The sequence below is a fragment of the Lolium perenne genome, chromosome 6, assembly GCF_019359855.2.
Source record: "Lolium perenne isolate Kyuss_39 chromosome 6, Kyuss_2.0, whole genome shotgun sequence".
NCBI classification, from domain to species: domain Eukaryota; kingdom Viridiplantae; phylum Streptophyta; class Magnoliopsida; order Poales; family Poaceae; genus Lolium; species Lolium perenne.
In genome coordinates, this window is record NC_067249.2 from 205,586,127 (window position 1) to 205,601,574 (window position 15,448).

The window sequence follows — 15,448 nt, forward strand, 5'->3', positions numbered from 1 at the left end:
CCTCGTGGTCTCGATGGCAACGGCGCAGTGCGTCATTGCTCTCTTGGGGCCATCGTCATGGAGCCCCAACTCGACTCAGTCTCGTGTCCATGCCTTTGGTGGCAAGTTTGGAATTTTTTGTGTTCTTTCTTGTTTTTTCTTTAATATATTTTGTAAGTGGTTCTCATCTTGACCTTATATGGATTTGTCCATTGCGACTTTGTAGATAAAGCGGGACAAATTCCTATTTTGAGGAGGAATCGATTCATATTGTGCAATTCAACGGTAACATGACCAATCGTGTATATGTTACCTTCGTTCTGAAATATAAGCATTTAAAAAAAGCTAATTTTGCTTTCTAAAAAAAGCTACTCCTGTTTAACCACTCAGAAGCAAATGGAGCAGAAGCTCGTTCCAAGCGTCGACGGGCCCAGGCAAGCACCAGTGCACGCAGTCGATGCCGAAGCCGACCTTCTCGTGTGGCCAGTGCCCGTACTGCCCGGGGTGTCCGTCGCCCCTCATCTGCATCATCTCGCTCACGTCCATCAGCACAAACCTCGCCGCCGACGCTGCCGACGCCGCGGTCCGGAACTCCTCCACCTGCGCGGCGTGGAACGTAGTGCGGCGGCGCCACCGTCCGGACCACCACCCTGTCGCGGAACCCGGCCAGCGCACGGAGTGCGGTCCGGAACGACGCACACAACGCGTAGTCCGGGGCCACGTCGGTGGCGTTGTGCGCCGCCTCGCAGCCGTCCACGTTGGCGCAGCCGAGGATGCGGCCGCCCTCGTAGAGCACGGTGGGGCGCGTGAACCACTTGGCGCCGCTGAGAACGGCGTAGTCATAGCCAGCGGCGTCGCCGCTCCACTCAGGGTCCGCCTCGTCGAGGTACACGTTGTGCGGGTCTATGAACGACTGCCCGCCGTGCGTCAGGTTCCACCGCACCAGGAACGGCGTCCAGAACACGCACACCGTGAAGTCGTGCTCCCGGTAGTGGTACTTGCGCGTGCAGTGGACGCAGCCTCTCGGCTCGATCTCCATTGGGTACTCCACCTGCATGACGACGACTGACCATGATCGATCCACCTGAAGCGCTTCTGCAAGCCAAGTGGAAATCTTGAAGGTACCTTGGCGAGGAGACACATGAGGGACTGCATGTGGTTACAGGCGACGGAGTCCCCGACGAAGGCCATGGACTTGCCCCGCACGAGGCGGAGGAAGGCGGCAGCGTCGAAGCGGGGGAGGTCGCAGCCGTGGGGCTGCCACCGCCACCCGAGGATGGACTCCATCCCCGGCTTAGAGCATCTCTAACAGAGCCCGTAAAAGGCCCAAAACCGAAAAATAACCGCCATTTTACGGGTTCGGGGCGAAAAACGGCGCCGATCAGTGACCGAAAACGGCCCAAAACTGAAAATAATTTTTCGGGCTACGTTCGGTTCGCTCCGTCGGCCTGTATTTGTAGGGGCCGACGGAGCGAACCGAACGCTCGATCCCTATCTAGGGCGCGCTGAAGTTTCAGTTGACGCAACCGCTCGCTCGCTCCTTCCCCCACGCTCCCCGCGCCGCCACCACACTCCGCCGCCGCCGCCCCGCCCAATTCGCCCGAGCCCCGCAACCCGGAGGTAGCGCCGGTCGCCCGGCACCCCGTCCGCTGTTCCTCGCCCAACTCGGGCTGCCGCCCCCCACCGCCGCCGCCGCCGCTCCGTCGGAATCGAGGATGAGCTCGGGCGACGATTTCGATCTGTCGGATTCATCGAGCTCCGACGATTCCGACCTCGACGAGCTGCTCCAGGACGACGACTTGGAGGCCACCATGCTCCTCCTCGCCGTCAAGGACCTGGAGGACCGCGCGAAGCTGCTGAATCGGAGGCGCGGCTCCGTGTTCGGCCGGAACCACATCCAGCGGAATCGCCTCCTCGGCCACAAGCAGTTGATGGAGGACTACTTCGCTGAGGTACCTACCTATCCTGCCCATCTGTTCCGTAGGAGGTATCGCATGCGGCGTAGCTTGTTCGTCCGCATCGTCAAAGACTGCGAATTGCATTCGAATTACTTCAAGCAACGTAGGAATGCCGCCGGGGTGATGGGTTTCAGCGCATTCCAAAAGATCTCTGCTGCCATGAGGGTAATTGCGTATGGCATCCTGCGGATTACACCGACGAGTATCTTCGAATTGGCGAAGATACTACGACGGAGTCAGTCCGCAGGTTTGCTCGCATGATTATCAAGTTGTACGGGCCTACGTATCTGCGAGCTCCCACCGAGGATGACACCAAACGGTTGATGGAGATAAATGAGAAAAGAGGTTGGCCTGGAATGCTTGGTAGTCTCGATTGTATGCATTGGACATGGAAGAATTGTCCAAAAGCATGGCATGGACAGTACTGTGGCAAGAGCAAAGATTCAACCATTGTCCTTGAGGCCGTAGCATCGCAAGATTTGTGGATTTGGCACTGTTTTTTTGGTTTGCCGGGGACACTCAATGACATCAACGTCCTGCAAAGGTCTCCTTTGTTTGCTAAATTAGCAAAAGGGGAAGCACCCACTTGCAACTACAAGGTCATGAACAATGAGTACACAATGGGCTATTACCTAGTCTATGGCATCTATCCTGATTGGGCAACTTTTGTTAAGTCTGTCAAGGATCCTGAAGATAGAATAGAAGCTGAATTTGCCAAGGCTCAAGAAGCAGCTCGCAAGGACATTGAGAGAGCTTTTGGTGTTTTGCAAGCAAGGTTTGCCATTGTTCGTGGCCCAGCCAGATTTTGGGACAAGAAAACCCTTGTCAACATCATGACATGTTGTGTGATTCTTCACAACATGATCATCGAGGATGAAAGAGACTTGAGCTTGCCCTGCTTCTATGACAATGTTGGCACCCGAGTGGAACCCCAACGCAATCCGGATCGCATTCAAGCTTTCCTTGAGGCACATCGGCAGATTGAGAATTCCACTACCCATGCCCAGCTCGTCTATGATCTGAAGATGCACCACTGGCAGCGACATGGCCGTCGCCTTTGATCCTACCATTCCATTCATTTGCTTGTCACATGTATCATTGTTGAGACATTTGTGCATTTGTCCAATTTTCCCGAAAGTTGTTGAAATTTGGTTGAGACATTTTACATTTGTACAATTTTCCCAAAACTATTGTAATAATTTGGTTCAGACAATTATTTATGTGTTGTAATAATTTGGATGATTATTTGGTTAATTAAGATACATTGTTCTATGTGTTGCATTTGAAAAACCCTGCTTTGTTTTCGTTACGGGCTCTGTTCTGCGCCTGCCATTTTCCGGCCCGTAAACACGAGTTCGGTGCACTAGACTCGGGTTTTTCGGTTCGCGTTTTTACGGGCTCTGTTAGAGATGCTCTTACAGTAGTAGTAGGTTTCCTTCTTTTTATTTATTGGGAGTTTAGCTGTCTAGAATAACTTTTGCTTTCCTGTCTTGTTGCACGAACATGCATGCGACTTGATCGAGCACGTAGATGCGGAAATACTCAGGGAAAGAACTCTTTCGATCGAGTATACTGTACGTAGTATTATTAAGAGAAAATAAGGAGAATCGTGCAGCAAGCATGATCAGCCATATACAAATCCAGATGATATACTCCAGAGTATGAATCATGCATGTAATCAAAAAAAATCTGGAGAAATGATACCCTCGTCATAAATGTCATGTGTACGCGGCCACCTTCTCTCTCTTTTGCTTTTTATTTTATACTTTTGGATTCCCTCTTATCACTACTACTGCGTCTATATTTAACTACGTGACTATTTTTAGTTACGAATTTTAACTAGCACAAATCATGAATTAGATGTATTACGCCTGGTGGTTATCTATAGATATAGAGGTATTCTCCATTTATGGTTACCTCTTCAGTGACTGGAGAACCACGACCTCTTTACGGAGGTCTGTACACGTTTGGAGACTGCGACGAGGGATACTTTTTCCCTACATGGGTGGCAGCATAATCTACGAATTGAAACTCCACCTACACGTTAGGCGTTTTACACTTCATCACCTCGATATGTATTACGCATTTTTTCGCTTTTCATACTTTTGGCTTGATAATACTATAAACGGCTGTGTGCATCCTGGTTATGCAGTGGTCAGGTGTAAAAACTTTTTAAAAGTAATAAAGCAAAGGAAAAAAATCACGAATTAGATATAATATTTGAGCTACAATGATCTGGCTCAGCTTCCGAACTATCGATCGTTAGTTCGTTACAGCTGTTAATTCTGTTTCGGTGAATGCTTCTTGGGCTCTCACGTGGGAGTTGGACAGGGTTCATCCTCATGTAGCCACGTTTCCTTTTTTAGTTTGGCATTTTTAATTACTTTTTGCATGTTAGATTTAGGTGAAACACGACTCTTATCTAATGGTTTGGATTTTTCTCAACTATAGCATTTTTAACTAAAAGAAAATCATCTGTAACCCCATTTGCAAGTGAATAAACCTAGTTATACCACTAAGCCAATTTACAGCAGTAGGTTTCCTTCTTTTATTGGGAGTTCGAAGGCAACTAGCTACTGAGAGGAATGCAGATCGGAGTAGAACGAATTGATAATTTTCATTCATGTACAGCAATATGTTTCCTTCTTTTATTGGGAGTTCGGCTGTCTAGAATAATTTTTGCTTTGCTGTCCTGTTGCACGAGCATGTGCGACTTGATCGAGCACGTAGCTGCCACTACTCAGGAAAAATCAACACTTTTGATAGAGTACAGTATTATTGAGAGAAAATCAGGAGAAGTGATACTCCTGTGTACGGATGTCCCGTGCACGCGGCCACCTTCTCATTTTTTTTCCCTTTTATTTTGTAATTTTAGATTTCCTCTCGTTAATACTATAGGGTCTATATTTTAAGAGTCTGGCTAGTTCTCAGTTAACCGAGAACTCTTTAGATCGAGTATAGTATTATTGAGAGAAAATCAACACCTCTTGCAGCCCCTTTTAGCACATACTACCTCCGTTTTCTAGATACTAGTGGTTTGGGCACCCCTTTGAGCGCCTCCTCGTGAGTCATTTGCGTCCTAATCCAAACACCATAATGGCCATATATGAACAACAATTTTATTTCCATTTTGACATTCAAGTTGGATATATATGAACAACGATTTTATAGCGGTTACTTTTATTTCCATTTTGACATTCAATTTTTTTTCGAGTGTGACAGGGGGGCAAAAACCCCTCTGTTTGTATATTACCTCGAATGACTAGCGGTCAATCCAATATACAAGGTATTTCAGATACAAGGGAGGGGGTAGGAGAAGAGAAAAACGGGGCGGGTTTCATCCACCGCAACAAACACTAATCATTACATCTCGAAAGGAGGAAATACCTAAGCTCGTCAAGGCGCAGGCGCTCCACAGGCTTGACGCGCCACCGCCAGGTGCTTAAGTCGTCACACACCCTGTGGAGGAGAACGGCGGTCAAGCACGGGCGAGAGTTGAAGACGAGATCATTGCGAGCTTTCCAAAGTACCCACAGGATCGCAGCGCAGCCAACGCGCCATGAGCCAGCATCAATGCAGGGGTAGCAGGCTCCAGATAGAGAAACGACCGACCGGGATGTGGATCCCCAGTCGAGTACAGACCAAGTTTTAAATTTCTGAAATTTTGATTGGGGGACGTGACTGGGAAGCGACGTCCCCAAACGTGATACGAACAAAACATATCGCCCAACGCTTGATCCGGCGCGTTTTGGGGATGGTTTGGAGGAGGCCACTGAACTCAGGATTTTTTTTTTTTTTTTGAGAGCCAAACTCAGGAATTTGGGCCCGTTGGGTGGGGGAAATCAAACCGTACGCAATTTTCCCTTTCTCACATTGCAGCAGCGTCGCACCGCCGCAAGCTCCACCCCACAAAGAGATCCGCTTCCACTCCAGTCCCCACTTCACTCCGCCACTCCGGTCTCCGGCCATGGCCACCGTCATCCAGGATGTCTTGGGCTATTTCCCCGGTGAGGCGCACGCCCTCGCCGCGTCCTCCTCCCTCTCCGCAGCTGCCGGCTACCACGGCGACGACCGCGTCAGCGCCCTCCCCGACACCCTCCTCCGCAACATCCTCTCTCGCCTCCCCGCCAAGGACGCCGCCCGAACCGCCTCCCTCTCCTCCCGGTGGCGCCACCTCTGGCGCTCCACCCCGCTCGTCCTCCGCGACGCCGACGTGCCCCGCGCCGCGGTCGCGCGCGTCCTCGCCAGCCACCCGGGCCCCTTCCGCGCCGTCACCCTCGCCCGATGCAGGTTCGCCTACCACGAGCGTATGCTCGCCCAGTGGCCGCGCCTCCTCGCCTCCAAGGGCGTCGACGACCTCGTCCTCGTCAACAACGCCAGCGACCCCTCCGCCGACACCCTGCCCCTCCCCGCCGACGTCTTCCGATGCGCCTCGCTCCAGCGCCTCTTCCTCGGCTTCTGGACGCTCCCGGACACCGCCGGCCTCCGCCGCGGCGCCGACGTGTTCCCTCTCCTCCGGGAGCTCTCCCTGTTCGCCACCACCATCACCGACGGGGACGACCTCGACTACATGCTCGCCTGCAGCCCTGCTCTCCACACCCTCGCGCTCATATTCAACCAGACGCCCGACCGCGTCCACCTCCGCAGCAAAAGCCTGCGTTGCGTGCTCCTCTGGTTGTCCATGGTGGAGGAGGGAGTCGTCGTGGTGGACGCCCCGCTCCTGGAGCGGCTTATCCTCTTTGACTGTCCTCCTGCTGGATCTGCTGAAGAAGAGGGTCAGGTCAAGGTCAAAATTTTTTGTGCACCAAAGCTGCGGGTGCTTGGTTACTTGGACCCAAGAATTCACCAGCTGCAGATCGGTGACAAAGTCATCAAGGTACTACCTTTCTTCCATAATCCCATCACTCCCGATCCATGGAGCTGCCAACGATTTATAATTGTTCCTACATCCCAGTCAGAGATGATATATAAGCATGCATATCTCTCTTTTGTTGCATGGATTGGTCATTGCAGCCTAACGCAAGGCCGAGCCCAAGCACCATGGTTCCAGGCGTCAAGGTATTGGCCTTGAAGGTTAATCTGGGTGTCTCAAAGGAGGTCAAGATGATGACCAGCTTCCTCGGCTGCTTTCCCAACGTCGAGAGGCTGCACATCGAGGTGACACCCACTCCACTCGTTCACACAACATTATATTTGCAACAACAATCAACACAAGACCAATTGGCTCCATCTTCTCCCGCATCATCCATCTGTAACCGGATTGTTCATTTTCCAGTCTGTTGTAGCCGACGATGGACCTGCTGGACAGCAGCACCCGTCCAAGGTCTGGAAGGAGGTCTGTCGCGTCGACTGCCTCAAGTCACATGTCAACAAGGTGCTTCTCCACCAATTCCGCGGCCACCAGGGTGAACTTGACTTCATCAAGTTCATCGGCAGGAGCGCGCTGCAGCTGCAGGCCTTGCTGGTTGTGCTGACCCCACAAGATTACGCTTCGCCGGACAAGGTGAACGAGCTGATGCGCAAACTGAAGGATCACTCCGGTGTACCATGGGCTTGCAAGTACGGTTTTCTGCTGGTGGTAGGGCCTAAGCTGCCGAGCGTTTGGAAATGGAACTTCCGGAAAGCGTCCGACCTTGCTGAAGATGACCCTTTTGCATCTTGAACCTGAGGTTGGCTATATGTATTCCCTGATCCAAACTTCTTGGGGTAATCACTTGCTGTTCTACATGCAGGGCATGTTGAGTCTTTAGACATCTATCTGTGTTCTTAACTAAGACATAGCATGACTGTATGAGTATCTGAAAGTGTTCAAGCTAGCTAGCAGTCCTGTGGTTCATTCAAAAGATACCGTGATCTATCATGTTATCTAATGCCTTTATCTGTCTTCTTAATGTGTGCCTGCTTTCTAGCATTTTTCCTTTGCTTTTATAGGATGGCACCTCCACTGATTTTAATATGCTCGGATGATCAGGGTCTACCAGGTAGCCAGGCGTTATGTGTTATCTTGTACATCATGGTGGCAGGATGACATATGCTATGTAGCTCTGCTTGTGATTTCTAGGCTACAACATCCAGTGGTAGATGTTTCCGACTGACCGTTTATATTACGAGTTGCTGCATAATACAGTTATCTTCTGTGTTTGTATTTTGTGTTTGATTGGATAGTTTAGCTATCAATTTCTCAAAGTTGCCATGCCTTTGCTTTGCTATAGAAATATAGAGAGGAATGGTACTAGCTTCTGAATCTAGCACTGAGCGTAGGCGCGCTCCAACCTACTTTATCTTCTTAATTTTTTTTTTTTTGGTTTCCGGTTGGAGTTGCTACATTGTGCGTCCCGCACATGCATTTATCTTCTTAACTTACCAACAGTTCTGTACTAGCTTCTGCATCTAGCACCACATATTCACTGATTAATAGCGCACATATGTACACCGTACACACATGAATAATAATTGTTAGCATGAATCAGGAACCATATAGGTGCTTACTAGCACTGCGCTGTTGTGATTTACTTTCAATTACACAAGAAAGTTCCTCATGGCTGACAGAGCATCTTCCGTGAGCTGGTATGAGTCTGACTCCGGGGCATCATCCTTACTATATTGCTTGGATCTGCATTTGTGAGGGAATTTGGAAAGTAAAACTAATATGCTGCCTTTTGAATGTCTTTTTTTTTTACGAAAGTAGTTAACAGTAGAACTAACCTGGTGGCTGATAATATAGTATCTCCTATTCCAACTGTTTTTATCCAAGGGAAATTTATTCTAGATGGGGTGGTGCTTTTACATGAAACTTTGCATGAATTGAAAATGAGGAAAACTGCTGCAGTTTTTTTAAAGTAAATTTTGAAAAAGTGTCTGACCTTGCTGAAAACGACCCTTTTGAGTCTTGAACCTGAGGTTGGATATCCGTATTCTGTGATCCAAACTTCTTGGGGTAATCACTTCCTGATCTACATGCAAAGCACTGTTGAGTCTTTAGACATCTATGTGTGTTCTTACCTAAGACATGGCAAGACTGCATGAGTATCTGAAAGTGTTCAAGCCAGCAGTCCCGTGGTTCATTCAAAAGATGCAAGATTGCATGATCTATCATGTTATCTAATGCATCTCTCTGTCTTCTTGATGCGTGCCTGCTTTCTAGCATGTTTTCCTTTGCTTTTATAGGATGGCACCCACTAATTTTAATATGTTTGGATGATCAGGATCTAGCATGTAGCCAAGCCTTATGTTAGCCAAGCCTTATGTGTTATCTTGTGCATCATGGTGATTAGGATGACAAATGCTGTGCACCTCTGCTTGTGATTTCTAGGCTGCAACCTCTTGTGGTAGATGTTTCTGACCGACTGATTATATTATGAGTTGCTGCGAAAGACAGTTATCATCTGTGTCTGTATTTTGTGTATGATTAGATAGTTTAGCTATCAGTTTCTCACAGTTGCCATGCCTCTGGGTTCAACCTACTTTATCTTGTCAATTTACCAACTGTTGTGTACTACTTCTGAATCTAGCAAAAAACACCATGTGTTCACCGATTAATAGCGCACGTTGGTACACTGTACACACATGACTAAGAATTCTTGGCATGAATTAGGAACCATATAGGTGCTTACTATCACTGCGCTGTTGTGATTTACTTTTAGTACCACAAGAGAGTTCCTCATGGCTGACAGAGTATCTTCGGTGAGCTGGTATGGGACTCTGGCATCATCGTTACTATATTGCTTGAATCTGCATTTGTGAGGCAATTTGAGAAAGTAAAACTGATATGGCTTGCTTTTGAACTCGAGTTTCCTGTTTTCGCCTGTATAAGATCCCTGAACCTTTGTGTTACACATGTGGAGCCTCACCGAAGGTCTGCTCTTTGTATGTGGAGCCTCCAGAGGGCATAGCTTCCAAGGCAGGATAGCTATACAGTAGAACCATTGCATCATAAAGGCAGAAGCTAAATTTTTTCCCTTTGGTAACAGGAATGCAATTGCAGCATAAAGCTTCAGAAGGTGGTAGTAGGCTTCTGTCGTTGATGACTTGATATTATACGGGTAGGGGTCCATTTGTGTGTCTGAACTCTGAACGACTGAGATGTCAATCTTTGTGTTACCTTGTTCTTACTTGCGCCCAAACAATCTTGGGAGTTGATTAATTGGTGACGACTTGAAGTCCTACGGTAGCTTACTAGTAACTTAGATCTGTATGACATCCAAATTCAAGCGCTGAATGCGCTCAAGCTTGTCAAAATTCAATTACTATTGGTACCTTCTCTTCCACGCATGGAAATTAAAATTAGTTTTTTTTAAAGACCACTCCTGGCCCAGCTCATATTGAAAGCTCACACACATTACATAGTTTTACACGAACATAAACAGGTTTACTATGTTACAAACCCAGCCGCTGCACTGAAACAAGATAGGAACTGGGAGACCAGCTGACAAACTAGATCAAGTGAGAACTTTTTTTTTTTTTTGAAACAAGGGCAAAAGCTTTGCCCATTTCATTGATTAAGATAGGAGTTTACAAGAAAGAAAAAAGGATTATTACAACATTACATAACTACTCTCACGGCATCAAAAGGTCCAACTTTTTTGCACCGGCTAAAACCCAAAGGCACGCCTCCTTTTTAACCCTATCAAAGACGATTTGTGTTGGGGCTTGCTTGTTCTTAAACATCCTATCATTTCTTTCATTCCAAACTTCCCAAGTGATGAGCATGGATAGCGTGGCCAACCTTTTGCGGCTTTGTCCCGTAGCCATGAGGTTCCACCATTCCGGGAAGGAGAGCTCCCAATTGTTGGTGTGGATAGTATGGAGGCCCAACCACTCCTTAGCCTTAACCCAAAGCCGCAAGGTGAAGCGGCAATGCACAAAAAGATGGTTGACGGACTCAGTGCAACGCTTACAAAGAGGACAAAGATCACAATTTGGCCATCCACGCTTAGCCAACCGGTCGGCCGTCCATATCCTATTTTGATTTGCAAGTCAAGTGAATAACTTAATTTTGGGAGGAGTCCAAACCTTCCAAACCGACTTGTGGAGCGTTGAGAATGTAGTCCCTAAGAATTGCACCTCATAAGCGGACTTAGTAGAGTATTGGAGCCCAAACCTTCCAAACCGACTTGTGAAGCGTTGAGAATGTAGTCCCTAATTGCACCTCATAAGCGAACTTATTTTGAAGTGCACCTCATAAGCAGATCAAGTGAGGACATAACTCACACTGAAACATAACGAAAAGGAAGAAAACAAATAAAACCAGCAACATCAACCAACGCCAGTCCAGTCTCCAGCCACGCGCACACTCAAGTCTTGAAGCTTAGTGCCGATCTTGGAGATGATTTCTTCGGTAGGTCACACCGTTTAGCAGTAATTAGGGGCCTCCACTGCAACATCAAGTAAACACTAAACAGCTCTGTAAACCGGATGGAGGGGATTAAACAACACTTTATGCTGAAAATTCTAAAATTTCTTGTCATCCGACACCACAGCAGAAAACCAAAAGCAGGTTACTTTATTGCTGTTAACCAGAAAAAATTCAATAACCTCTCCTCTATATCTTGGAATCGCCACTGAACCAAAATAGTCACGCAGAACACACCACATGAATTTTGCTACAGGGTTGTTGAAAAGGATATGATCCACACTCTGAACCACGCCACAAGTAACAAATATTTATGACCCAGGTAAGGTAACTGCCTAGCCACTAGCTGCACAGCGGGCTGGATCTGATCTCTAAAACAACGCCAAACAACAACAAAAATGCTTAAGAGGACAATTAATAGACCACATGTCCATCATCCTAGAAACTCTAAACCCAGGATTTTGTATAAATCTATACGTCGATTTATGGGAGAACTTTCCATCTCCCTCAAACTCCCATCGTACCACATCCTCATTTTCACTCAGATTCACACCCCTCAGATTATCCTGCAAATCTTCACATTCTTCCATTTCAATAGGCCCAACAGACCTGGAGAAATTAGAATGGATCACACACCCCGTCACCGTCTCTGATTGTTGTTGTTCAAAGCAACGAAAAATCTCTGGGAATAACAACTTCAAGGGGTATCTCCCTAACCAAACATCAAGCTAGAAAAAGTTTGTGAATTGTGGAAGCGAGCTGGGTTATGAAGCAACAACCAATAAATTGTTGAGATATGTAGCAACAGAAGCTGTTATGAAACAACAACTAATAAATCGTTGAGAAATATGTAGCAACAGAAGCTGCAATGCAGAAATCACAAACCCCTTACTAAGTGCAACTAGTTCTATTCATATTCAGATCATCTGATGCTAATTAAATTGGCATAAGAACGGTCCAGAGGCAAATAAAATGAACCTAGAACATGCTAGGAAGCATCCTCACTATGTTCGGAAGAAGTAGCATACTGGTCTTTTACATTAGGATTAGACGTAGGGGGATTAGATAACATGGCAAATAACATCCTGAAATGAAGCATAGTACAAACAAAATCTTCTTAAGAGGACAATTCATAGACCACAGTCCATCATCCTAGAATCCCTAAACCCCAGGATTTTGTATAAATCTATACGTCGATTTAGTGGGAAACTTTCCATCTCTCTCAAAACTCCCATCGTACTTCACGCCCCACGGATTATTCAGCAAATCTTCCCATTCTTCCCTTTCAATAAGCCTAAAAGAAAGATGACCACACCCCCGGCCACCTTCTCTGCTTGTTGTTCAGAGCAAGGAAAAATGCCTGCGAATAACAGCTTCATGGGGCATCTCCATAACCAGACATCTAGCTAGGAAAAGGTAATTTTTCCCATTCCCAACAACATTACTGGAACCCATCTTAAACCAGTGTTTAATCTTGTGCAGGCATTTCCAAAACTTTGAGCGCCCCGTCACAGATTGATCGGAAAAAGGAAACCCCACTCCTCATGTATGTATTCCGCAAGATCAGACAACTGAGATCCTGCGTCCCACTTTCCAATTTGAATATCCATTTGCTCATTAAGCAAATGTTTCTTATTCTAGTATCAGAAAAACCTAGTCCTCCAAATTCCTCATGTTTACACAAGTTTTCCCATTTCACCACATGGTACTTTTGAATTAATTAAATGTAGATCGTTTTCCTCACGGAACGAAAAGAAAATGAAGTGTTACGTTTTGTCTGAAAAGAGGTTATATGCATGTTAACACAAGGTACGTGAGCAACAAGGAAGCTTTTTTCAAAGTGGTCCTGAATCGTCAGGCCTAGGCTGACTGAAAGAATGTACAGTACATGATAGATCCAAGGTCAAAGTGGGCTGGGTTATGAAGCAACAACTAATAAATTGTTGAGAAATATGTAGCAACAGAAGCTGAAATGCAGAAATCAGAAACTTATTACTAGATGTAACTAGCTCTGTTCATATTCAGATATCTGATGATAATAAAATTGACATAAGAACCATCTCGAGGCAAATAAAATGAACATAAAACATGGTAGGAAGCATCCTCACTATGTTCAGAAGAAGTAGCATACTGGTCTTTTACATTAGGATTAGACGTAGGGGGATTAGATAACATGGCAAATAACATCCTGAAATGAAGCATAGTACAACTAGCTTCAACACTCCAAGATACTCATGCTCTAGTTGAAGTCTTCTACATTAGAAGTTCAGATCAAACATAAGGGGCATTAGAGAACATGGTAAACAACAGTACATTCTGAATGAAGCACGGTACAGCTAGCTTCAGCGCTTCAAGATACTGATTCTCCCAAAAAAAAAGGCTCTGGATCATGCAAATATATAGCCAGCCCCTCGAGTTCACCAGTGAAAAGGGTCATCGACAGTAAGATCAGATGCTTTCTGGATGCTCCAATCATTCTGATATGATTCTCCTAGCACCATCATCTTACATTCACACTTCCATGGTACACGTGAGAGAGCGACCAATTTGTTTGTCATCTCCGTCGCCTTGGCCACCGAAGTAAGACTCTCTCTGTTTAGCAGAACATGCAGAGTCTGTAGCTCCTGCGCATTCCTGGAAATGAACTTGATGAATTCAAGCTCACATTGCTCCCCTCTATATTCATGGATAACCATCTTCTTGACATGCGACTCGATGCATTCAACAGTAGACACCTCACACCAGAACTTAGCACGGTTCCTTCCAGTCGGTTCAGTTAAAGACTGAAACATCACATCAGTAGACGGTTCGTTAGAGGATGGATCATACCAGCAGAAGCAATGATTTGCCATTGCTGTTAAATAGAGTACCAGAAAAAAACTGGCTGGATAATTGCATGGGATACTAGGATTTCACCTCGATGTGCAGTGTCTCAATGTTGGGAAAGCATCTGAGGAGGGTCACCAGCATCTTGATCTCCTTCAAGACACCAAAATTAACCTTGAAGGCCAATATCTTCACACCTGGAAGCACTGTGCTTGGGCTTGGCATTGTGCCAGGCTGCAACGGAAAAGCAGATATGTCATTTGTACAAATCAGTGGCAATCCAACGTAGTATTATGTACACCTGGGAAGTGGGAAGGTAATACCTTGATGACATTGCGGCCGATCTGCAGCTGGTGAAACCTTGGCTCCAAGTAGCCGAGCGCCCGCAAGTTAGGTGCAGAAGCGATCTTGATGGTCACGATACTCTCGTCACCTAAGCGAGGCGCTTCCAGCAAGAAGAGGCGCTCCAGGAGCGGGGCGTCCACCACGGCGACCTCTTCCACGGCGGACATCCAGAGAAGCACGCACCGGAGGCTCCTGCTGCGGATGCGGACGGGATCGGGCGTACTGTTGAGTACGAAGACGAGCTTCTCCAGAACCGGGCAGCAAGCGAGCACGTAGTCGAGGTCCCAGGTGCTGATGCCGGTCGTGAACATGCCGAGCTCCTGAAGGTTGGGCAGGACGTAGGCTCCCTGGGAGAGACCACCGGTGTCCGGAAAGGAATCGCTGGAAGCCTCTTCATGGGTAGTGCACTCCCGTCGTACTAGTGCTATTGTGTCCGGAAACGAGAAGAATGCCAGGAAGAGGCGTTGGAGCGAGGCACAGCGGAGGATGTCCGTGGGGAGGCGTATGTTGTTGAGCTCGATGTCGTCGACGTTGTTGAGGAGGACGAGGTCCTCGACGCCCTTGGAGGCGAGGAGGCGCAGCCACTCTGCGAGCTCACGCTTGTGGGATGCGAAGCTGCAGCGGGCGATGTCGATGACGCGGAAGGGCCCCGGGTGGTCTGCCAGGATGCGGCCGACCGCAGAGGGGAGTAGGTCGGCGTCGCGGAGGGCGAGCGGGGTGGAGCGCCAGAGGTGGCGCCACCGGGAGGCGACGGCGGCGGTTCGGGCGGCGTCCTTGACCGGGAGGCGTGAGACGATGCAGCGGAGAAGGTCGTCGGGGAGGGCGCTGATGCGGTCAACAGCAGCGGAGAGCGGGGCGGCACCTGCGACAGCATGTCTACCGCCGGGGAACCAGCCCATGAATTTCTCGACGAGCTCGCCCATGGCCGGAACGGAGTGGACTACAGACTGCAGACGCGGCGGCGAGTGGAGTGGAGTGGAGTGAAGTG

The 15,448-nt window shown here is 47.7% G+C and overlaps 2 protein-coding genes and 1 pseudogene across 2 annotated transcripts; 1 reads left to right on the forward strand and 2 right to left on the reverse strand.

Annotated features, from left to right (window-relative positions):
• Positions 1-257: 257 nt before the first annotated feature.
• Positions 258-1,329, reverse strand: LOC127310090 (protein trichome birefringence-like 19; annotated as a pseudogene).
• Positions 1,330-5,793: 4,464 nt separating this feature from the next.
• On the forward strand, positions 5,794-7,828 carry LOC127306288 (FBD-associated F-box protein At5g60610). The gene is made up of 3 exons (XM_051336907.1): positions 5,794-6,813; positions 6,951-7,094; positions 7,213-7,828. The coding sequence occupies exons 1-3, from the start codon at positions 5,905-5,907 to the stop codon at positions 7,597-7,599; spliced, it is 1,440 nt and encodes a 479-aa protein (XP_051192867.1). The 5' UTR covers positions 5,794-5,904; the 3' UTR covers positions 7,600-7,828.
• Positions 7,829-13,360: 5,532 nt separating this feature from the next.
• LOC127306287 (F-box/LRR-repeat protein At3g26922) lies at positions 13,361-15,448 on the reverse strand. Its single transcript, XM_051336906.2, has 3 exons — positions 14,439-15,448; positions 14,206-14,349; positions 13,361-14,072 (listed from the first exon to the last, which is right to left on the reverse strand). Exons 1-3 carry the CDS (start codon positions 15,381-15,383, stop codon positions 13,707-13,709), a joined length of 1,455 nt encoding a protein of 484 aa, XP_051192866.1. The 5' UTR covers positions 15,384-15,448; the 3' UTR covers positions 13,361-13,706.

Excerpts from the sequence above, each read along its gene's own strand:
- LOC127306288 (XM_051336907.1), top strand. The coding sequence starts at position 5,905 with ATGGCCACCGTCATCCAGGATGTCTTGGGCTATTTCCCCGGTGAGGCG. Across the intron at positions 6,814-6,950 it reads TCGGTGACAAAGTCATCAAG|CCTAACGCAAGGCCGAGCCC; the intron begins GTACTACCTTTC and ends TGGTCATTGCAG. Across the intron at positions 7,095-7,212 it reads TCGAGAGGCTGCACATCGAG|TCTGTTGTAGCCGACGATGG; the intron begins GTGACACCCACT and ends TTCATTTTCCAG.
- LOC127306287 (XM_051336906.2), bottom strand. The coding sequence starts at position 15,383 with ATGGGCGAGCTCGTCGAGAAATTCATGGGCTGGTTCCCCGGCGGTAGA. Across the intron at positions 14,350-14,438 it reads TCGGCCGCAATGTCATCAAG|CCTGGCACAATGCCAAGCCC; the intron begins GTATTACCTTCC and ends TTTCCGTTGCAG. Across the intron at positions 14,073-14,205 it reads TTGAGACACTGCACATCGAG|TCTTTAACTGAACCGACTGG; the intron begins GTGAAATCCTAG and ends GTGATGTTTCAG.